General features: G+C 41.6%; 1 protein-coding gene across 1 annotated transcript in view; it reads left to right on the forward strand.

Moving 5' to 3' along the window:
• The window catches only part of dnai1.2 (dynein, axonemal, intermediate chain 1, paralog 2), a 31,850-nt gene extending 13,770 nt beyond the window's left edge, over positions 1–18,080 (forward strand). Inside the window, exons 16-18 of the mRNA XM_038965174.1 lie at positions 7,061–7,160; positions 9,316–9,501; positions 17,773–18,080. Of these exons, the coding sequence (XP_038821102.1) occupies positions 7,061–7,160; positions 9,316–9,501; positions 17,773–17,874 (388 nt within the window). The 3' untranslated portion in view covers positions 17,875–18,080. The remainder of the gene's footprint in view (positions 1–7,060; positions 7,161–9,315; positions 9,502–17,772) is intronic.
• Positions 18,081–24,351: the final 6,271 nt, after the last annotated feature.

Raw genomic sequence — 24,351 nt, forward strand, 5'->3', positions numbered from 1 at the left:
TTATAAAACATTACATTTGCGGGCAGTATAACGGTGAGTGGACATTCCCCCTTTCTCTTTATATTGGATCTTAATACAGCTCCTGTCAAAAGTTTGGATGTGTGTAAAACCCTCAATAGTCTAAGTTGCCTTGTCTGTATTATACGCCTACCGGGAGCAATTATGGTTCCTGGAACTGTATTTAGACATAGCCTATTTTAAAACAAGTTGTTGTTTTGTTTTTATAAGAATTTGATTAGAATGATGCACATTTTTTTCAGGCCTTATCAATAGCCTAGTGATTTTAACCATGCATATTGACTACGTCTGGCATGTCCAGACTGTATTTACAGTTCGCCTAGCACATATATCAGTGTACAGTAAATGCTATGGCCTATGTTTAACAAATCAAATCAAAAATACATTTTCACATGCGCCGAATACAACAGGTACCTTACCGTGAAATGCAGGGGGTACATGTACTGAGTCAATGTGTGGGGGTACAGGTTACTCGAGGTAATTGAAGTAGTACAGTATGTACTGTAGGTAGGGGTAAAGTGACTATGCATAGATAATAAACAGCGAGTAGCAGCAGCGTATAAAAGGGAGTCAATGCAAATAGTCCGGATAGCCATGTGATTAACTGTTTAGCAGTGTACACTGAAAAAATATATAAACGCCACATGTAACAATTTCACAGATTTTACTGAGTTACAGTTCATAATGGAAATCAGCCAATTGAAATAAATTCATTAGGCCCTAATATATGGATTTCACGTGACTGGGAATACAGATATACAGTACCAGTCAAAAGTTTGGACACCTACTCATTCAAGGGTTTTTCTTTATTTTTACTATTTTCTACATTGTAGAAAACAAAATATATTTTATACTTGAGATTCTTCAAAGTAGCCACCCTTTGCTTTGATGACAGCTTTGCACACTCTTGGCATTCTCTCAACCAGCTTCATGAAGTTGTCACCTGGAATGCATTTCAATTAACAGGTGTGTCTTGTTAATGTGTTTAAAATCAAATCAAATCAAATTGTATTAGTCACATGCGCCAAATACCAAAGATGTAGACCTTACAGTGAAATGCTTACTTAAAGGCCCTAACCAACAATGCAGTTTAAAAAATATGAATAAGTACAAGTAATTAAAGAGTAGCAGGAAAACAACAAAAGTGAGACTATATACAGGGGGTACCGGTACAGAGTCAATGTGCGTGGGCACCGGTTAGTCGTGGTAATTGAGGTAATATGTATATGAAGGTAGAGTTATTAAAGTGACTATGCATAGATAATAACAGTGGGGGGGGGGGCAATGCAAATAGTCTGGGTAGCCATTTGATTAGATGTTCAGGAGTCTTATGGCTTGAGGGAAGAGGCTGTTTAGAAGCTTCTTGAACCTAGACTTAGCGCTTGCCGTGCGGTAGCAGAGAGAACAGTCTATGACTAGGGTGGCTGTAGTCTTTGACAATTTTTAGGGCCTTTCTCTGACACCGCCTGGTATAGAGGTCCTGGATGGCAGAAAGCTTGGCCCCAGTGATGTACTGGGCTGTAGTGCCTTGCGGCCGGAACCCGGGCAGTTGCCATACCAGGCAGTGATGCAACCAGTCAGGATGCTCTCGATGGTGCAGCTGTAGAACCTTTTGAGGATCTGAGGACCCATGCCAAATCTTTTCAGTCTCCTGAGGGGGAATAGGTTTTGTCATGCCCTCTTCATGACTGTCTTGGTGTGCTTGGACCATGATAGTTTGTTGGTTATGTGGACACCAAGGAACTTGAAGCTCTCAACCTGCTCCACTACAGCCCCGTCGATGAGAATGGGGGCGTGCTTGGTCCTCCTTTTCCTGTAGTCCACAATCATCTCCTTTGTCTTGATCACGTTGAGGGAGAGGTTGTTGTCCTGGCATCACACTGCCAGGTCTCTGACCTCCCTATAGGCTGCCTCGTTGTTGTCTGTGATCAGGCCTACCACTGTTGTGTCATTGGCAAACTTAATGATGATGTTGGAGTCGTGCCTGGCTGTGCAGTCATGAGTGAACAGGGAGTACAGGAGGGGACTGAGCACACACCCCTGAGGGGCCCCTGTGTTGAGGATCAGCGTGGCAGATGTTTTGTTACCTACCCATACCACCTGGGGGCGGCCCGTCAGGAAGTCCAGGATCCAGTTGCAGACGGAGAGGTGTTTAGTCCCAGGGTCCTTAGCATATTGATGAGCTTTGACGGCACTATGATGTTGAACGCTGAGCTGTAGTCAATGAATAGCATTCTCACATAGGTGTTCCTTTTGTCCAGGCGGGAAAGGGCAGTGTGGAGTGCAATAGAGATGGCATCATCTGTGGATCTGTTAGGACGGTATGCAAATTGGAGTGGGTCTGCACTGGGCAGCTCTCGGCTGTGCTTCCGTTTGTAGTCTGTAATGGTTTGCAAGCCCTGCCACATCTGATGAGCGTCAGAGCCGGTGTAGTACAATTAGATCTTAGTCCTGTATTGACACTTTGCCTGTTTGATGGTTCGTGGGAGGACATAGCGGGATTTCCTATAAGCTTCCGGGTTAGAGTCCCGCTCCTTGAAAGCGGTAGCTTTAGCCTTTAGCTCAGTGCGGATGTTGCCTGTAATCCATGGCTTCTGGTTGGGGTATGTACGTATAGTCACTGTGGGGACGACGTCATCGATGCACTTATTGATGAAGCCAATGACTGGTGTACTCCTCAATGCCATCAGAAGAATCCCGGAACATATTCTAGTCTGTGCTAGCGAAACAGTCCTGTAGCATAGCATCTGCTTCATCTGACCACTTTTTTATTGACCAAGTCACTGGTGTTCCTGCTTTAATTTTTGCTTGTAAGCAGAAATCAGGAGGATAGAATTATGGTCAGATTTGCCAAATGGAGGGTGAGGGAGAGCTTTGTACACGTCTCTGTGTGTGGGGTAAAGGTGGTCTATAGTTTTTTTTTTTAGCACATTTAACATGCTGATAGAAATTTGGTAAAACGGATTTAAGTTTCCCTGCATTAAAGTCCCCGGCCACTAGGAGTGCTGCCTCTGGATGAGCGTTTTTTGCTTATGGCGGAATACAGCTCATTGAGTGTGTCCTCAGTGCCAGCATCGGTCTGTGGTGGTATGTAGACAGCTATGAAAAATACAGATGAAATCTCTCTAGGTAGATAGTGTGGTCAGCTTATCATGGGATACTCTACCTCAGGCGAGCAAAACCTAGAGACTTCCTTGGATATCGTGCACCAGCTGTTGTTTACAAATATACAAAGTCCGCCCCCCCTTGTCTTACCAGACGCCACTGTTCTATCCTGCCGATACAGCGTATAACTAGCCAGCTGTATGTTGATAATGTCGTCGTTTAGCCACGACTCCATGAAGCATAATATATTACAGTTTTTAATGTCCCGTTGGTAGTTTAATCTTCCTCGTAGGTCATCAAATTTAATTTTCCAATGATTACATGTTAGCTAGTAGAACAGAAGGCAGTGTGGGTTTATTCGATCGCATATGAATTCTCAGAAGGCAGCTCGACCTCCGTCCTCTTTTTCTCCTTCTTCTCTTCACGCAAATAACGGGGATTTGGGCCTGTTCCCGGGAAAGCAGTATGTCCTTAACGTCAGGCTCGTTGGACTCGTTAAAGGGGGAAAAAAGCTTCTGCCAGTTTGTGGCGAGTAATCGCTGTTCTGATGTCCAGAAGTTATTTTCGGTCATAAGAGACGGTAGCAGCAACATTATGTACAGAATAAGTGAACAAATAAGTTACAAACAACGCAAAAAATGAACAAAAAAACACAGTTGGTTAGGAGCACGTAAAACATCAGCCATCTTCTCCGGTGCCATGAGCCAATCAGTTGTGTTGGGACAAGGTAGGGGTGGAATAGCCCTATTTGGTAAAAAAACAAGTCCATATTATGGCAAGAACAGCTCAAATAAGCAAAGAGAAACGACAGTCCATCATTTCTGTAAGGCATGAAGGTCAGTCAATCTGGAAAATGTCAAGAACTTTGAAAGTTACTTCAAGTGCAGTCGCAAAAACCATCAAGCACTATGATGAAACTGGCTCTCATGAGGACTGCCACAGGAAATGAAGACCCATTATTACCTCTGCTGAAGAGGATAAGTTCATTAGAGTTAACCGCACCTCAGAAATTGCAGCCCAAATAAGTTCTTCACAGAGTTCAAGTAACAGACACATCTCAACATCAACTGTTCAGAGGAGATTGCGTGAATCAGGCCTTCATGGTCGAATTGCTGCAAAGAAACCACTACTAAAGGACACCGATAAGAAGAAGAGACTTGCTTGGTCCAAGAAACACGATCAATGGACATTAGACCAGTGGACATCTATCCTTTGGTCCAAATTTGAGATTTTTGGTTCCAACCGCAGTGTCTTTGTTAGACGCAGTGTAGGTGAACAGATGATCTCCGCATGTGTGGTTCCCGCCGTGAAGCATGGAGGAGGAGGTGTGATGGTGTGGGGGTGCTTTGCTGGTGACACTGTCAGTGATTTATTTAGAGGCACACTTAACCAGCATGGCTATCACAGCATTCTGGAGCGATACGCCATCCTGCCTGGTTTGTGCTTAGTGAGACTATCATTTGTTTTTCAACAGGACAATGACCCAAAACACACCTCCAGGTTGTGTAAGGGCTACTTGACCAAGGATAGTGAGCTGCTGCTTCAGATGGCCTGGCCTCCACAGTCACTCGACCTCAACCCAGTTTAGATGGTTTGGGATGAGTTGGACCGCATAGTGAAGGAAAAGCAGCCAAAAAGTGCTCAGCATATGTGGGAACTCCTTCAAGACTGTTGGAAAAGCATTCCAGGTGAAGCTGGTTGAGAGAATGCCAAGATTGTGCAAAGCTGCCATCAAGGCAAAGGCTGGCTACTTTGAAGAATATAAAATGTATTTTTATTTGTTTCACACTTTTTTTGTTACAACATGATTCCATATGTGTTATTTCATAGTGTTGATGTCTTCACTATTATTCTACAATGTAGCAAATAGTAAACATAAAGAAAAACCTTTGAATGAGTAGGTGTGTCTAAACTTTTGACTGGTACTGTATTTATATACTGTTTCCTGATCTTTGTTATATCCCTCATATATAGGACAGACACTTCAGAACAAACTTCCTTTAGATTTTTTGGGGGGGGACTATCTGTTGTTCCATGCAGTGAATCTGTTATTTAATGCGTTTGTATGGGCTATTAGCAGTAAGGCCAAATAACACTTTTCATAAAATAATTGTTTTATGTATTTTTTTGATACTTCAAGGGGTCTTAAAATTCTAAATCAAATAGCAAAATGATCCTTGGTATGACCTTCTTAAAATAATTCCATACAGCTTAGTAGATATTTATCTTTCAAAATACATATATTGAAATATATATTTCTTCCCGTATGGGTTTAGTCATGGTACATTGCGTTAGGTTTGTTAAAATAGAACCCTGGGTCTTATTTCAACTTTCACCCAACCATTATATGATACTACAAATTGTGAAAACTATTCCAAGATTTTCAACCATATCCATCACTTTTCTCACCCCCTTTCTGGAAACAATGTAATTTGCCTGCCAGATTATTTGACAAATCCAATTAGATATTTACATAAGATATAATTTCATACTGAACAATAATCATAATTATCTAATCGCTTTCCATGAAGTCCACATTTATGGCTAGCATTTTGCTACACCACAAGCATTTTGCTACAACCGCGATAACAGCTGCTAAACACGTGCATGTAACCAATACATTTTGATTTGATTTTGGCTATAAACAGAACTACCAATAGAGGGCTTGAACACATCGAAACACACGTATGCTCAGTGATTTTCAACTGGTTCTCAACTGACCTCAGTGTTATCAAGACTGTTCATTATGTTGATCATTATCACTGAGATATTGACTGTGCCTGCTTTCGTCTTTTGTGTTAGGGCAGACTGTTGGTGTTATAGTACTTGTATGTATCACTACACAATCATTAGTTTAGCACCTATCTCCGACCTGCCATTGAACCCACCAATGATATCACATCTTTAATCAAGTTGAAAGGGGTTTGACAACAACAGAATACTTTTTCAGAAATTGATTCTACATTGTTTAGGGAGCATGGTGAAGGAGCCACTTATTTAGTTCAGCAGTAGTTGAACAGTAGTCCCTCTGCACACTTAAATGGTAATTTGAATAATAATCAATCATGTGGATTGGTTAGGTCGGAACTACTTTTTCCTGTTGATACAAGCCCTTGTAACTCCATCTATCTGAATGGGTTGTGAGTGATGAGTCATGCGTCTCAGATCAGATCTAGCCTGAGTCACAAAATGTCAGAAGTGGTGTTACAGATTTCTCTGCAGGTTACAGAAATCAGGACTTCAGCCTGGCAGCCTGTGATAAACTAATAATATCATTCAGCTTACCCCGCACTCTCTTGACATCCTAGCTTCTTTCAGTGGCTTCATGTGCTATCTGTCTGTTTATCCACATAGAATAACTATCCTACAGTTCACAAAGCAGTCTCACCATTGGGAGCAATAACAGTCACTGTTCATGTCTCCTTCCTTTTCTTTGGAAAGAATGGAATATAAGATACTGCAGTTCACACACTTTCTAACTTATCATCCTGGATCCCATTCCCCGCTCTGGCTCATCTCTCTAGACGCTGAAGACCTCACAGGAGGAATATAATACACTGACAGGAAGGAGAGGATATCTTTGGTGGGATAAGAGGAGGGCGCAGGTTGCATTTACTCATCGGCTCGACCCAATGGAGTCTATGTAGCCTGAAGAGGTGCTATTGATTTTTATTTTCAAGCCCTCTCTCTCTCTTTCTTTTTCTCTCTCGGGAAGAGTAATGTCTGTCTTCGTCTTTTTCACTCTTTACTCTCTAACTTTTTACTTGAACTTATGATGAACAAGTAATGTGACCTGCTTTTACAAAAGTTTAGAGAAGGTGTCTATGATGTCTTGTTTTCTGCTATCTTTAAGGTAAATAAAGTAATCTTGACTTTATAGTATTAGTATTTGTATCCATTACGGAGTCCTTATACTTCAGTGTCCATGTCTCTGTAGGACCCCAATGTTCACCTTTGACCTGAACGCCTCTGTGGGAGATGTGGCATGGTCTCCTTACTCCTCCACTGTCTTCGCTGCAGTCACCACTGATGGCAAGGTATGTAACCAATTAGAGGCAAAGAGACCAAGGCATGTCCTCTCACTCAAAGTTGTTTTTATGAAACTCCATCAAGGCCAATGTAGTCAAAACGTTGTTAACTAGCAAAAGCTTAAATAACTTTTTTGAGGAGCAGCAAACGGTGAATGGACTGTCTGTCTATCTATCTTAATTTCTTTCGAAAAATATGTTTAACACAATGACTCTTATATGGCTAAGAGGTAACAACCAACTTATATTACAAGGGTATCCCCTACTGAAGACATCAAAAATAAAGAAATCAATAAGCATTGCCAATGCAGGTTTGATGGAGTCCGTCCCAGAGTAATTTGTACTACAGCACTCTCCAAGTATTTTGTTCTGTTTATCTCGGTGTCTGTTGTTAGCGCGCCAGCCAGCTGTTGTCGTTGGTCTACTGACGTGATTGGTCTTCAGTGGCTTGGCCGGTCCATTGATGCAGGAGTAGCTGTGGAGGTTGTCATCTCTCTGGCCTGCCTGGGAGTTCATCACATACTCCTGTCTCTCTCTCTGTCTTTCTGTCTCTCTGTCTCTCTTTCTATTTCGCCTGTCATGTGAAATTAAGGAAATTAGTGCTGATGAACAATGTGACGAAGCGCTATGAACCATCTGCTCTGTCACTGTCTGCAAACAGACAGATTAGAAAACTCTGCGGTGTGCATGGTGTCTGATATGGCTGAAAACTGAGTCCTGTACTCCAGGGGTTTGGGCCTCCCAAGTCCACCACAGACAGGGAATGATATGGTTCACTGATAAAGACAGTCAAAAGGATGCAATAGCCTACATAAAAAATCTGGGCTAATTCACAAAACATGTATCCAGAAAATACTCAACACAAACACAACAATAGCCTCAATAATGGCAAATAATTACTGAAATCCAGTTACCTCAACATTTGCTGGATAAATAGTTACTGTAGAAATGGAAAAGGCCATATTCACGTAACCAAAGAGATACCTTCCATTAACACTATACGTTTATCTCATTCTCAGCAATGCCAAATGAAATACATTAACAGTCATAACAACACAATTATTATTGAAAGGAATTACACTCATTTATATTCCCTAGATTCAACGATAAAGAAGAATAGAGACTTCCCAATTGTATGATATTACCAGTTATTTACCTGTTTTGTATCTAACCCAGTTCCTAGTTGCTAGAAAACTTTGTATGGCATAGCCTAGATTTTGTTTTTCAAGCAGTTCCACAGCAACATCAGTTTCTAAGGAGACCAGAATATGAAGTATTCTTGGTTAAGGTTGAAACTGTCAAAATACAACCATTCGTTTTTTGTCTTATACAGTACCACTTGTCTAATGACTGCTACAATTTGTATCATTTGGATTATATTTACAGTCATTCATAGTTGTCTCATTGAGATGAAAAATCCCTATTATAAGTGATAGCAAGCCTAGAGGTCAACGGCACCCCTTCTTCAGAATGTCACCGCTGGCTGTGTGGACTGCTTGCTTCGTCACTCCCGCTAATGACCAAAATACTCCCTCTACACTGTGATGTGGTATTTGTTGTTATTGTGTGTGTGTGTGTGTGTGTGTGTGTGTGTGTGTGTGTGTGTGTGTGTGTGTGTGTGTGTGTGTGTGTGTGTGTGTGTGTGTGTGTGTGTGTGTGTGTGTGTGTGTGTGTGTGTGTGTGTGTTGACATGTATTTACTGATGAATGGACCAATCTGCAGCGATGCTAAATGTCAGGAGAGGCAAGCTTTTCCTGTCAGGGTCATTTGAATAACAAGACATCACGCACACACACACACATTCTCTCAGTGTTGCGCAAACACTGGTACGTACACCAGATGGTCCGAGTTGCATCCCCACTGAGAATCTCTCTCTCTTGCCTTGCTGATTTGGTTTGTCACTCAGAGGTTCCCAGCTGGAATAGATGAGGATGGAACAACATGCGCAACTCAATTTATTTAGAGAATATCTCATATATTTTTCTATACAAAACAGTATGAGTCAGCTTTCACACTCATTCCAAAAGGCAGCCGGTTCAACCATATTTCTGTTCTCCACCATCCCACATTGTATTGCTTTTCAGGTTTGACCAAATGACTCCCCTTGCATTTGCATGCGATAATCTCCCGAACTTTCTATATATTTGTTACTTTTTTCCCTCAGGTTCATACCTTTGACCTTAGCATCAACAAATATGAGGCCATCTGCCAGCAGCCGGTGGTGGCCAAGAAAAAGACTAAGCTGACTCACATTGAGTTTAACCCCGTCTACCCCATCATCATCGTGGGAGACGACCGAGGATATGTCACCAGCCTCAAGCTCTCGCCTAACCTGCGCAAAAAACCCAAGGTAAGAGCCTAAAGAGCCCAGCAGCGCTGGAGCTGTGTCAGCAACTCTTAGCATGGTAATTTGGTATGTTAAAAAAGCAGCCTTTCTTTGTTGGAACGGTGTGAGCGTACCCCAACGAGAGAATGGTCTAGGTGTGTACCAGTCATTTAAAAACATGAATTTAAGTAAACCGTTGATTGGCCAGCTCATCCTCCATGAGGAAATAGCAGGCTTTTTTTAAACAGTTTGTTTGAGATATTGAGATACAAGTTTGAGGTTTTTGAAGTGTTTTGTTTCTCTAATTTATGCTTTGGCCACAAATACAGGTATATTGTGAGTCAATAACATTATTTGGGTATATGTTAACAGAATATTAACTTTTAAAAGTGAGATTTTCACTGGACAGTTAGTTTAACAATCAAGCGCTAGTTTACCAAGGATACTTTTATGTGTTGCGTTAACAGGAGGCCATGGCACCATATTGCCTATATTAGTATTTTGGACCAGAAGTAGTGCAGTATATATGGGAATAGGGTGCCATTCAGGATACTTTAGATCTTTAGACCCATTTTCAGAAAGAAAAGCTAGCTCACAGTGCTACTGATGATTAAAAAACGATTAGATAAGCAGTGCTCTAATGATGAGCAGTAGTTAAGTGTTTACTGATTTCAACAAAGCGAGATGAGTTTTTTTCCCTCCTTGGAAACAAGAAGATGCCGTTTCTTCACTTCCTGATGACGTGACCTCACTGGGCCGGCCATCGATCGGGGACTAAATTGTTCATTGCCAGCCGCTGCGGAGCTTATTGAAAGTATCACTCAATTGTACATTTATGTGAGCCGGCCCTTGTCACATGCAGTTCTCATAAAGGAAAAACCTAATTTATAATCATTGGTGTGTCTAGCTGCCATAAAACACCATTGATTGAAGGCCTTTGTGCATATGTTTATTTTCACCTCTAGAGGCTCAAGCGAAAATGGATTGAGTGATATTTTATTACAGTATCGGATTGTTTGTGGCAGATATCCATTTGAGGGCAGAGCGTTCGGTCTTTTAAGGTGCTCATGTTCATTTTCATACTCTCCGTATTAATTCTTTGATAGTTGAGTAAGGCCACGTATTTTCCAGTCACTTATAATTTCATGTCATGCTGACGCATGGCCTTTCTTCAAGGAACACACTTGTTTGCATCTCAGTGCTACAATGAGACAGCAAAATGACTTCCAAAGCCAAATGCTTCTAATTGGCATCAACAATGCTCCGATAGAAGAGCAGAGTATACTAAATGACAAATCACATTTCAGGGGGCGCGCGGTTATCGTGACAAAAATGGTCAAAGATGATTCACTTCCTTCGTAGCTTAAAATGACTACACTCTGCTAGCGTCATTGGTGTACTACTTGTACATTCTGTGCTTTCATTTGAGTGGGGAAACTTTACTATTCACCTGTGGCTGTATCCCACTCTAGATATGTATCTGGCCTTTGCATTATTCATACAGGTTTGTTGTTGTTCTACACAGCTGGGAAGAGATCAAATGATTCATCATCAGCATTGCCCACACCCAACGCATAATGCAATAAATAACACTGTCATGCTGGCTCTGCTACTCTCTCCTCTAGGCCCCGACACACACACACACACCTCTTTCTTCCCCCTCCTCTCTTTACGCTAAGTGCTTACACATAGGCCTTTGTACAATGTAAACAGTTGATTGAATCACGTGTATAGTATGTGTGGATCAACATGGGACTACCGCTCTCTCTCACCCACTCTGTCCAATTAGCTTTGGTTGCACATCGTGAAGTAGTTGTTTGTTTGTTCATCTGTTTAATTAGATAATCAGTTTCTAAATGATCGTTGTACTGTGGTGAGAATATATATATTCTCCGTTTCAGTTCTTGTTCCCTCTTGAGGGCTCCACTGGAGAACATGGGGGTTAGGGTCCGGGCAATTCACGGAGTAAAACCAATTTGACACGGGAGTCTTCAGCTGTTCCCATCTCATTAGTCACACTCCCGTTGTACCCTCTGATAGTGGTGGCTAATGAGGTGTGGTGTTTATAATCACTGTGCGCTCAGTAACCACAGGCCAAGAGAAGGAGTCTCTGACATAAAGGACAACACGGACATCAGACGTCAAGTCACGGCATATTAATTACACTCATTTTGGGGGTTAGCCGCGGCTGTAGTTCCGGTACACGTCAGAGCATTTAACAGTTGGACTCTGATGTTTCTCAGTGACTAAATGAATCATTAATGGGAATAGTTGGTGTTGATGAGACCCGAGTTCTAAGCCAAGTTATATAGTTGAGGGCAAACATTTGTCTGTCCAACTCCATTCCCAGCACAGCACCCTCCAGATGTTTATTTAGGAGCATTGTGACAACCAGCCTCTCCCCTCCTTCTCCCGTGGCTGTCCAAAGTCACTGACAGTGAAAAAAGACAAAGCCTGCCCAAAACTCAATCTGTTGCCCCAGGACACAGCAGAGCCATCTCTTCCTTTGTCCACTGGCACACCAATGAACCTGTAATGTGTATTCACGGTTACCACCTTCACAACGTTGCAGATAGACATGCAATGTATAGCCTAGAGCTGACATAATACACAGCCTAGCCTATCATCAATGACTGAGATCCATGTAACTTCTACTCCAGCGATTCTCAACTGGTGAACACAAATTTGGGTCGAGAGAGGTTTTGAATGTGTCTGAGTAAAAAAAAATATATATATATATATAGTATATACAGTACCAGTGAAAAGTTTGGACACACCTACTCATTCCAGGGTTTTTATTTATTTTTACTATTTTCTACTTTGTAGAATAATAGTGACGACATGAAAACTATGAAATAACACATATAGAATCATGTAGTAAAGTTTAGACCTCTGGAAATCTGACCTTTGGTCTGATGAGTCCAAATTTGAGATTTTGGTTCTAACCGCCGTGTCTTTGTGAGATGCAGAGTAGGTGAACGGATGACCTCCGCATGTGTGGTTCCCACCGTGAAGCATGGAGGAGGAGGTGTGATGGAGTGGGGGTGCTTTGCTGGTGACACTGTCAGTGATTTATTTAAAATTCAAGGCACACTTAACCAGCATGGCTACCACAGCATTCTGCAGCAATACGCCATCCCATCTGGTTTGCGCTTAGTGGGACTATCATTTGTTTTTCAACAGGACAATGACCCAAAACACACCTCTAGGCTGTGTAAGGGCTATTTGACCAAGGAGAGTGATTGAGGGCTGCATCAGATGAGCTGGCCTCCACAATCCCCCGACCTCAACCCAATTTAGATGGTTTGGAATCAGTTGGACCATAGAGTGAAGGAAAAGTAGCCAACAAGTGCTCAGCATATGTGGGATCTCCTTCAAGACTGTTGGACAAGCATTCCTCATGAAGCTTGTTGAGAGAATGAGTGTGCAAAGCTGTCATCAAGGCAAAGGGTGGCTACTTTGAAGAATCTCAACTACAGTTGAAGTCGGAAGTTTACATACACCTTATCCAAATATATTTAAACTCAATTTTTCACAATTACTGACATTTAATCCAAGTAAAAATTCCCTGTTTTAGGTCAGTTAGGATCACCACTTTATTTCAAGAATTGGAAATGTCAGAATAATGTAGAGAGAATGATTTATTTCAGCTTTTATTTATTTCATCATATTCCCAGTGGGTCAGAAGTTTACATACACTCAATTAGTATTTGCTAGCATTGCCTTTCAATTGTTTAACTTGGGTCAAATGTTTCGGGTAGCCTTCCCACAAGCTTCCCACAATAAATTGGGTGAATTTTGGCCCATTCCTCCTGACAGAGCTGGTGTAACCGAGTCAGGTTTGCAGGCCTCCTTGCTCGAACACGCTTTTTCAGTTCTGCCCACCAATTTTCTATAGGATTGAGGTCAGGGCTTTGTGATGGCCACTCCAATACCTTGACTTTGTTGTCCTTAAGCCATTTTGCCACAACTTTGGAAGTATGCTTGGGGTCATTGTCCATTTGGAAGACCCATTTGCGACCAAGCTTTAACTTCCTGACTGATGTCTTGAGATGTTGCATTAATATATCCACATCATTTTCCTACCTCATGATGCCATCTATTTTGTGAAGTGCACCAGTCCCTCCTGCAGCAACGCACCCCCATGAAGTGATGCTGCCACCCCTGTGCTTCACGGTTGGGATGGTGTTCTTCGGCATGCAAGCCTCCCCCTTTTTCCGTCAAACATAACGATGGTCATTATGGCCAAACAGTTCTATTTACGTTTCATCAAACCAGAGGACTTTTCTCCAAAAAGTACGATCTTTGTCCCCATGTGCAGTTGCAAACCGTAGTCTGGCTTTTTTATGGGGGTTTTGGAGCATTGGCTTCTTCCTTTTTGAGTGGCCTTTCAGGTTATGTTGATATAGGACTCGTTTTACTGTGGATATAGATACTTTTGTACCTGTTTCCTCCAGCATCTTCACAAGGTCCTTTGCTGTTGTTCTGGGATTGATTTGCACTTTTCGCCCCAAAGTACATTCATCTCTAGGAGACAGAACGCATCTTCTTCCTGAGCGGTATGATGGCTGTGTGGTCCCATCGTGTTTATACTTGCGTGCTATTGTTTGTACAGATGAACGTGGTACCTTCAGGTGTTTGGAAATTGCTCCTAAGGATGAATCAGACTTGTGGAGGTCTACAATTTTTTTTCTGATGTCTTGGCTGATTCCTTTTGATTTTCCCATGATGTCAAGCAAAGAGGCACTGAGTTTGAAGGTAGGCCTTGAAATACATCCACAGGTACACCTCCAATTGACTCAAATGATGTCAATTAGCCTATCAGAATCTTCTAAAGCCCTGACATCATTTTTGGAATTTTCTGACCCACTGGAATTGTGATACAGTGAATTATGAGTGTTGGGAAAATTACTTGTGTCATGCTGTCACGCCCTGACCGTAGAGATCCTTTTTTTCTCTATGTTTGTTTGGTCAGGGTGTGACTCGGGTGGGAAATTCTATGTTCTATATTTCTTTGTTTTTGGCCGAGTGTGGTTCCCAGTCAGAGGCAGCTGTCTATCGTTGTCTCTGATTGGGAATCATACTTAGGCAGCCTGTTTTGCCACCTTAGTTGTGGGATGTTGTCTTCGTGTATGCATGTATAGCCTTACGGAGCTTCACGTTCGTTTTTTGTTGTTTATTTTTTTGTTGGCGACATTTAAAAATAAAGAAAAATGTACGCTCACCACGCTGCACCTTGGTCCGGTCATTTTCAAGACGACGCTCGTGACACATGCACAAAATAGATGTCCTAACCGACTTGCCAGAACTATAGTTTGTTAACAAGAAATTTGTGGAGTGGTTGAAAAACAAGTTTTAATGACTCCAACCTAAGTGTATGTAAACTTCCCACTTCAACTGTATATTTTGATTTGTTTAACACTTTTTTGGTTACTACATGATTCCATATGTGTTATTTCATAGTTTTTATGTATTCACTATTATTCTACAAAATAAAGAAAAAAACCTTGAATGAGTAGGTATGTCCAAACTTTTGACTGGTACTGTAAATATATGTGTATATTCGTTTTTTTAAATGAAAACGACTAAACAGTGGTGGAAAAAGTAGCCAATTGTCATTCTTGAGTAAATTTAAAGATACATTAATAGAAAGTGACCCAAGTGTCAAGCCCTGATCTGTTTCACCTGTCTTTGTGATTGTCTCCATCCCCCTCCATCTTCCCCATTATCCCTGTGTATTTATACCTGTGTTCTCTGTTTGTCTGTTGTCAGTTAGTCTTGTTTGTCAAGCTTACCAGCGTTTGTCCTGTCAGCTCCTGTCTTTTCCCAGCCTCTCTTTTTCTCGCCCTCCTTGTCCTGACCCTGAGCCTGCCTGCCGTCCTGTACCTTTGCCTCTGTTGCTATAATAAACGTTGTTACTTCGACACAGTCTGCATCTGGGTCTTACCTTATCCTGATTTCAAGTAAAAGTGAATGTCACCCAGTAAAATAGTATTTGGGTAATAGTCAAAATGTATTTGGTTTTAAATATACTTAAGTATCAAAGTAAATGTAATTGCAAAAATATACTTAAGGATCAAAATTAAAAGTATTAATCATTGCAAATAGCTTATATTAAGCAAACCAGATGGAACAATTTTCTTGTTTTTATTTATTTACGGATAGCCAGGGGCACACTCCAACACTCAGACATAATTTACAAACAAAGCATGTGTTTAGTGAAGCCGCAAAATCTGAGGCAGTAGGGATGATAAGTGCGTGAATTGGACCATTTTCCTGTCCTGCTAAGCATTGAAAATGTAATGAATCATTTGTGTGTCAGGGAAAATGTATGGAGTAATAAGTACATTATTTTCTTTAGGAATGTAGTGAAGTAAAGGTAAAAGTTGTCAAAAATATAAATAGTAAAGTACATATTTTTATTTATTTTTACATATACCCCAAAAAACGATTTATTGTAGTACATTAATGTATTTTCCTTTAGTACTTTACACCACTGTGACTAAAACCAGGAAGAACAAGTGTAGACATGATAATGATCCTATATTTTTTCATATTTAATTTAACATCTTAACAATTTTTCTTCAATCACAGTATTATTAGCAGCGATATTTAGCGGATTTGGTTGATTTTGTGATCACAAACAGTGACCTTAACATTCTTCATAAAAAATATTGGCAAAATTGAATTATTGACAATGAAAAATGTTTGACTGTTGTCATATAATTGGTACGTTTACTATCAATATAGCATCAAAAATAGTTTTCCAGCTTGCATTTTGGCAAAACATTATTCGCAATGTGAATATTGGATTGCGACTGAGACAACCTGGTTAAATTTGGGTTCCGAGGCTAAACCAATTGAGAACCACTGTTCTACAGTATATCTATCTGCATGTCCTGTAATGTTGCACCCTCCTGAACAAGCCCCTGATTTAGGAGCCTATGTGTTATATTAGTCTGCAATGCAGCACTGGGGTCTCATCTATATGCGTAACCTCTCGGCATTGAGAGAAATCCTATTGAAATAGGTAGGACAAGTGCCATGATTTGAAGATCTCTGTCCCATGCATGCCGACAAGATAAGCTCCCCCTCGGTAAAAGCTTTCTAAACAAGGTTATGAATTAAATGTATTTTTTCAAGGCCAGTCAGCTATCTACTCACTGTACCACTGCCTAAATCAAGTCATCCACTACAGCATCAAGTCATCTGTAGCATTTTTGCAAAATATATTTTTGTAGTTTGTGAATATTGCAGCGCTCTGTCACTGAATTTCCATAAATTCAATATTAGACCACCATGTTAAACTGCTGTGTGTGTGTGTGAAGGTCTCTGTGCTATAACACTCTGCAGCCCAGCCCTGTGTGCTTTGAGGATCCCTATAATATAGTATAGTGATGTTGTATGAGGGGTGGAGCAGGCAGCAGGAACAGGAATGGGCTGGGTGGAGAAAGATGAATCTCACTCCACTACTTATCATCTCTGCCCATTCAGCTTTCTCTCTCTCTCCCATATCTATCAGATATGATAAAATGCCTTAAACAGAGAGAGGGGGCATATTTAAACAGATAGGGGAATATTTTAATAATTGCACCAATTAAGATACTATGTCCGGTCTGCCCACCTGTCCTCGCACTTCTACCTTGCAACTTCTAGAAACAGCATTAGTGTTTTTCAAGAGTGTTAAAGCACTCTGTGCATGACATGTACCGCAATGCATGTTGGATTGAATCATACCCTTCCTTAGTCCTTACCAGTTAGCAAGGTTGGGCAATGACCGCTGAAAATAACCAGCGCTCTCAAGTAAATAATCCAAAGGATGTTAATTCGGTTAAAGTCTCACCCCCGGATACACAGTGTTCCATCAGCTAGGTCGGTAACCATAGTGATGATCTCAGATAAGGAGGAGGTACTTGATGTCCTCCCAGGGAGAAAGGATGAACCTCCAGAACAGCATGGGAGAAGTGCCAGGTGGCCACATTACCACCGGACACCATGTTGGACCGCTTCCTTTACCTCTTGTTGGCCACGTTTGAAGTCAACAATGGATGAGTTTTAACTGCCAATAACACATTCCATATTGGAAGTTGCACGCTCTGCAAGTCTGCCTTTTTCTAATTTCTTAGTCTCCGGAAAGAAAGGCTTTTATTGGATTGCATTTCTCCAGGTCTTTTATCTTGTCTTTGTTTATCATCCCTTCCTTCCCAGCTTGTTTTCAGTGTATGTTTTTCTTCATTAAGGTCAAGTTGTTTCCCCTCCGGTATTTGACATGTGTGCTACTGTGTCTCTCACCAGGAGAAGAAGGGTCAGGAGCTGCCCAAGGGGCCTGAGGTGGAGATCGCCAAGATGGAGAAGCTGCTGAGTTTACTGCGGGAGCCAGAGAACAGCAATGCTTAGAAACTATGACAACACCATGCAGGACTGTAGTCGCCCACTATTTTTACTACTGCACTCCAGTTATAAACCCACCACCATTCATGCCTTATTCCTACTGTCTTATGTCTTCTAAACCTACGATACTAAAGCCACCGTTCCTTCCCATGTTGAAGTACAGTGCTGTCTATTGAATCTGCAATCTAGCCTACTGTTTTTCTCACTCTTGCGCTGTGCACTATACTAAACATATAGATAGTCATTGTGCAACCAGCAAAGTCTCCTTTACCTGATGCGGCAAAACCACTCAAGCTTTGGGATATATTTTTTTTGTTTTGGAAAACAAAGAAGCTCAGTTTGTTTGGAAATATTCATAAAAAATATTTATCATTCCAATGTCTGGCACGTCTTGTTATTTTTGTTGTGAAGGGGAAGAGATGCTATGTCCTCGTCAGAACAAGTCACATAATAGGAGTTGTAGGAGTGCTGTCCTACAACAATGTGTGGGCTGTCATTGACACTGTACCAAAGGAGGTTAGTACTGAGAGGACCACATTTTAAGAGGACAAAGCGAACAAAGCCTCTAAGCTCCTTACATAACACTTGGTATGCTTCGCTCACAGACCACTGCTATGTATGAGTGACCATGACGCACCCTCCACACAGACCACTGCTATGTATGAGTGACCATGACACACACTCCACACAGCCCGCTGTTGCCGTCAATACACACAGGCTTGTTTTTCTTCGCAAGAAAATGTCTGAAATGAGAAGCATTTAGAAGCTTTGCAGAAGTCCAGTCCTTCGGAGAAGTCTGGTCCAGTCCTCAGACACTCAAGGTTCTAGCCTCTTTGACTCCACATGAATTAACCTTGTGTTAAACCATGTGTCTTTGACCTCACTAGGTTGTGCGTGTGTGTGTGTATAACACATTTATGCCTGCATTTCGTTATGCATGTCAGTACTATCAAGGACCAAGAAGATCAAAACGGACTATAGTTGAGTTATTGATGCCAACTTGTCTCTGAGACACATTTTTAACTGTTACAGGTTGTTTCATTCATTCCGCTGCTGAATTTAAGAGGAATAGTTATACTTTGATTTTTAAGAGGGCCAGTGAGTGTTGTCTGCTAGCCAGTTGGCTAGTAGAGATCAGTCTATTCGGTCTACTATACAGGGGATCAGTCTATTCCTCTACTATACAGTACCTCCCTGAGCATTTAATATACGCTATGGTGCTCACTCTCTCTAGCTGCCAGTCAGGAGGTCAGCAAGTACTTGTGTTCGCTGCTCTGTTGCGGCTGCCCAGCGGGAACAGCCAGCACTGGCACCCTCTCCTGGCTGGAGGGCACCTTGCAGGCCCTGTAGATGACGAGGAAGAGGACGAGGAGGAGGATGGCCACCAGGGCATTGCAGGCGATGGCCACCACAGCTGCCGTGGACAGCCCCAGTCTCTCCCCGGACTCCATGACACAAACCAAACAGGAGCCGAGTCAACTGAAACGAGTCACCCAACACTAGAGTGGGCTCTCTTTAACTGTAGACTCAGAGTAAGAGTATATGGTGTGAATGTATTCAAATATCTGTGGGTGGGTAGACTGGCGCCAACTAGAATGATTCTAGAGCTCTTGATGTTGTGATATTTGTGCAGGACAGATGATGTCAGTATGATGTCATTTAAAATATATAAATATAGTTCCTCGACTCAGGCTCCCCATCAAAAATGTAAGAACTGCTTTTAAGCTTTTAACTTGCTCCAAGGCTTCATCTTCACTTTCATTCTTGTAATACTGAAGAACAACCTTTAAAATATGAATATATTAGAGTAAAGTATCAGTCCCAGGAAGCAGTCTATGCTTTCATTTTGGGGAAGAAATGTAATTCAACCCTCGATTTACTTGAACAAAAAATGAAATATCTTCTAATGATACAGCACTGTATATTGGAGAGATGTTTTTATGTCCTATAGTTCTCAAATCTCTCTTTCTATTTTGTCTGGAGTAAGTCTTCACCACTGCCCCTGCTATGTCTCAGAGTCAATCAGGGCCCAGTCATCAGGACCCCAAGGGTCAAACCGCTGCAGCTGGCTCTCCATGATGATGATCCACAGTGATGTCGGTACATCCTGGACATGTGTGTGAGGCGGACGGCTCTCCGCAGGTTGGCTACAACGGTTGGCTTTACAGTGGTTGCCCTGCAACAGAAAACATTTGAGAAATGTTAGGAGGTAGAGAAAAAAGCCTGTCAGAAAACAGATATATTTTTGATGCACAATGCAGTCTCTTCATTGTAGCCTTTAGACATTCCGTATTGCTTGTTTTGTCCCACTTACATGTAACATCTGCTCCCTTATCTGTAAATTATCCACTCAGCAACTTTACATCCCTGAGACATACCACATGCTGATGTTCTGAATGCAGCTTATGAGTAGTGAAATTGTAAAGCTGCTCTTATGCCGTTTCTTCCTAATTAACATTTGCATACCTATAAATGTTCTTGAAAAGCATCATCAAGCATGTATTAGGTAACATTTGTTTACATAGAGGGCATCACAAATGGCACCATGTTTCATATATAGTGCACTACTACTATGTGCCGGACATATTGTTAAGCACTATGAAGGGGAATATGGTGCCATTTGGGACGCAGGCATACTGTACATATGTTCTTACACATTTATATTTAGCACATCTTTTTTAGGGTTGTCACTATACCAGTATCGTGATACTACGATACCTGATTTTCCAGGGCAAAAAGGAAAACACGAAGCAGACCCCATTCTTTGGTCCTTTAAAAAACCTACTGTATGTAAAATATTGTGTGCTATACAGTGCCTTGCAAAAGTATTCATCCCCCTTGGCGTTTTTCCTATATCGTTGCATTACAACCTGTAATTTAAATAGATTTTTATTTGGATTTCATGTAATGGATATACACAAAATTGTCCAAATTAGTGAATTGAAATGAAAAAAATTACTTGTTTCAAAAAATTCTTTAAAATAAAAACTGAAAAGTGGTGTGTGCATATGTATTCACTCCCTTTGCTATGAATCCCCTAAATAAGATCTGGTGCCACCAATTACTTTCAGAAGTCACATAATTAGTTAAATAAAGTCCACCTGTGTGCAATCTAAGTGTCACATGATCTCAGTATATATACACCTATTCTGAAAGGTCCCAGAGTCTGCAACACCACTAAGCAAGGGGCACCACCAAGCAAGTGGCACCATGAAGACCAAGGAGCTCTCCAAACAGGTCAGGGACAAAGTTATGGAGAAGTACAGATCAGGGTTGGGTTATAAAAAAATATCTGAAACTTTAACCATCCCACGGACCACCATTAAATCCATTATAAAAAATGGAAAGAATATGGCACCACAACAAACCTGCCAAGAGAGGGCCACCCACCAAAACTCACAGACCAGGCAACGAGGGCATTAATCAGAGAGGCAACAAAGAGACCAAAGATAACCCTGAAGGAGCTGCAAAGCTCCACAGCGGAGATTTGAGTATCTGTCCATAGGACCACTAAGCTGTACACTCCACAGAGCTGGGCTTTACGGAAGAGGGGTCAGAAAAAAGCCAATGCTTAAAGAAAAAATAAGCAAACACGTTTGGTGTTCGCCAAAAGGCATGTGGGAGACTCCCCGAACATATGGAAGAAGGTACTCTGGTCAGATGAGACAAAAATTTAGCTTTTTAGCCATCAAGGAAAACGCTATGTCTGGCACAAACCCAACACCTCTCATCACCCCGAGAACAACATCCCACAGTGAAGCATGGCGGTGGCAGCATCATGCTGTGGGGATGTTTTTCATCGGCAGGGACTGGGAAACTGGTCAGAATTGAAGGAATGATGGATGGAGCTACATACAGGGACATTCTTGAAGGAAACATGTTTCAGTCTTCCAGAGATTTGAGACTGGGACGGAGGTTCACCTTCCAGCAGGACAATGACCCTAAGCATACTGCTAAAGCAACACTCGAGTGGTTTAAGGGGAAACATTTTAAATGTATTGGAATGGCCTAGTCAAAGCCCAGACCTCAATCCAATTGAGAATCTGTGGTATGACTTAAAGATTGCTGTACACCAGCGGAACCCATCCAACTTGAAAGAGCTGGAGCAGTTTTGCCCTGAAGAATGGGCAAAAATCCCAGTGGCTAGATGTGCCAAGCTTATAGAGACATACCCCAAGACTTGCAGCTGTAATTGCTGCAAAAGGTGGCTGTACAAAGTATTGGCTTTGGGGGGTGTATAGTTATGCACGCTTAAGTTCTGTTTTTTTTGTCTTATTTTGTCTTACTTTGCATCTTCAAAGTGGTAGGCATGTTGTGTAAATCAAATGATACAACCCCCCCCAAAATCCATTTTAATTCCAGGTTGTAAGGCAACAAAATAGAAAAAATGTGAAGGGAGTTAATACTTTTGCAAGCCACTGTAGCTTGGAAAAGGAACATGATTCTTGGGGACAACGTAAGGATGCTTGTTTCCAACATTTTTCTCAGGAAATCTAGTCCTCTTCATGTTTTGTTTCCTTGCCACGATTTTGCGAGTATGGTATCGTGACAACCCTATTTTGTTTACCTGTACATTTTTCATGGCAAGCTTGAAAGGCTTTAGCAGATATTCCATGGCTAGATAATAGTGGCAGGTAGATGCATGGAGTGCAGTTTTCAGAATAAGTTTAACGGTAGACTCCCATGACATCATCATACACAGTGGGGCAACTTCCTGCTTACGGACCTCAACAACAACATAATATTTCAAGAAGTGACACAATTTTCACCCTGCCTTGAGGGCACACCCCAACACTAAGCAGGAAGAAAAATGATTTTACCAAAGGATACAAATAAAGAGTTAGGAGGGAGAGATGAGGAAGAAAAGAGGTTCAGATACAAAGATAATCTATTGTGCAACAAACACATGCATGCTCGGACATACACACACCTACCGACCATTCCTGTAAAACAGATACTCACACTTATCCACTGTTAAACAGGGATGTGGTAGAGCCGGATCATATACAGTGCCTTCGGAAAGTATTCAGACCCCTTGACCTTTTCCACATTTTGTTACGTTACAGCCTTATTCTAAAATTGATTAAATTGTTTTTTTCCCTCATCAATCTACACACAATAACCCAAAATGACAAAGCCAAAACAGGTTTATAGAAATGTTTCCTAATTTATAAATTAAAAAAATGAAATATCACATTTACATAAGTATTCAGACCATTTACTCAGTACTTTTACGTAAGTATTCAGACCCTTTACTCAGTACCTTGTTGAAGTACCTTTGGCAGAAATTACAGCCTCAAGTCTTCTTCTGTATGACGCTACAAGCTTGGCACACTTGTATTTGGGGAGTTTCTCCCATTCTTCTTTGCAGATCCTCTCAAGCTCTGTCAGGTTGGAAGGGGAGCTTCGCTGCACAGCTATTTTCACGTCTCTCCAGAGATGTTCGATTGGGTTCAAGTCCGGGCTCTGGCTGGGCCACTCAAGGACATTGAGACTTGTGCTTAGGTTCATCAGCTTCCTATTTCGCAACAAAGCATCCTTCACTCATGCTGCCAAACATACCCTCGTAAAACTGACTATCCTACCGATCCTTGAATTCAGCGATGTCATTTATAAAATAGCCTCCAACACTCTACTCAGCAAATTGGATGCAGTCTATCACAGTGCCATCCATTTTGTCACCAAAGCCCCATATACTACCCACCACTGCAACCTGTATGCTCTTGTTGGCTGGCCCTCGCTTCATATTCGTCGCCAAACCCACTGGCTCCAGGTCATCTATAAGTCTTTGCTAGGTAAAGCCCCGCCTTATCTCAGCTCACTGGTCACCATAGCAGCACCCACCCATAGCACGCACTCAAGCAGGTATACTTCACTGGTCACCCCCAAAGCCAACTCCTCCTTTGGCCGCCTTTCCTTCCAGTTCTCTGCTGCCAATGACTGGAACGAATTGCAAAAATCACTGAAGCTGGAGACTCATATCTCCCTCACTATCTTTAAGCATCAGCTGTCAGAGCAGCTTACAGATCATTGCTTCTGTACATAGCCCATCTGTAAATAGCCCACCCAACTACCTCATCCCCATATTGTTTGTTTTTTTGCTCCTTTGCACCCCAGTATATGTACTTGCACATTGATCTTCTGCACTTCTATCACTCCAGTGTTTAATTGCTAAATTGTCATTATTTCGCCACTATGGCCTATTTATTGCCTTACCTCCCTAATCTTACTTCATTTGCACACACTGTATGTAAACTTTTCTATTGTGTTATTGACTGTACGTTTGTTTATTCCATGTGTAACTCTGTGTTGTATGTGTCGCACTGCTTTGCTTTATCTTGGCCAGGTCGCAGTTGTAAATGAGAACTTGTTCTCAATTGGCCTATCTGGTTAAATAAAAAAAATTAAAATACAATTGTCCTGTTGGAAGGATCTTTCGATACTTTGCTCCGTTCATCTTTCCCTCGATCCTGACTAGTCTCC

This window comes from Salvelinus namaycush, chromosome 2 (assembly GCF_016432855.1).
Source record: "Salvelinus namaycush isolate Seneca chromosome 2, SaNama_1.0, whole genome shotgun sequence".
Lineage (NCBI taxonomy): Eukaryota > Metazoa > Chordata > Actinopteri > Salmoniformes > Salmonidae > Salvelinus > Salvelinus namaycush.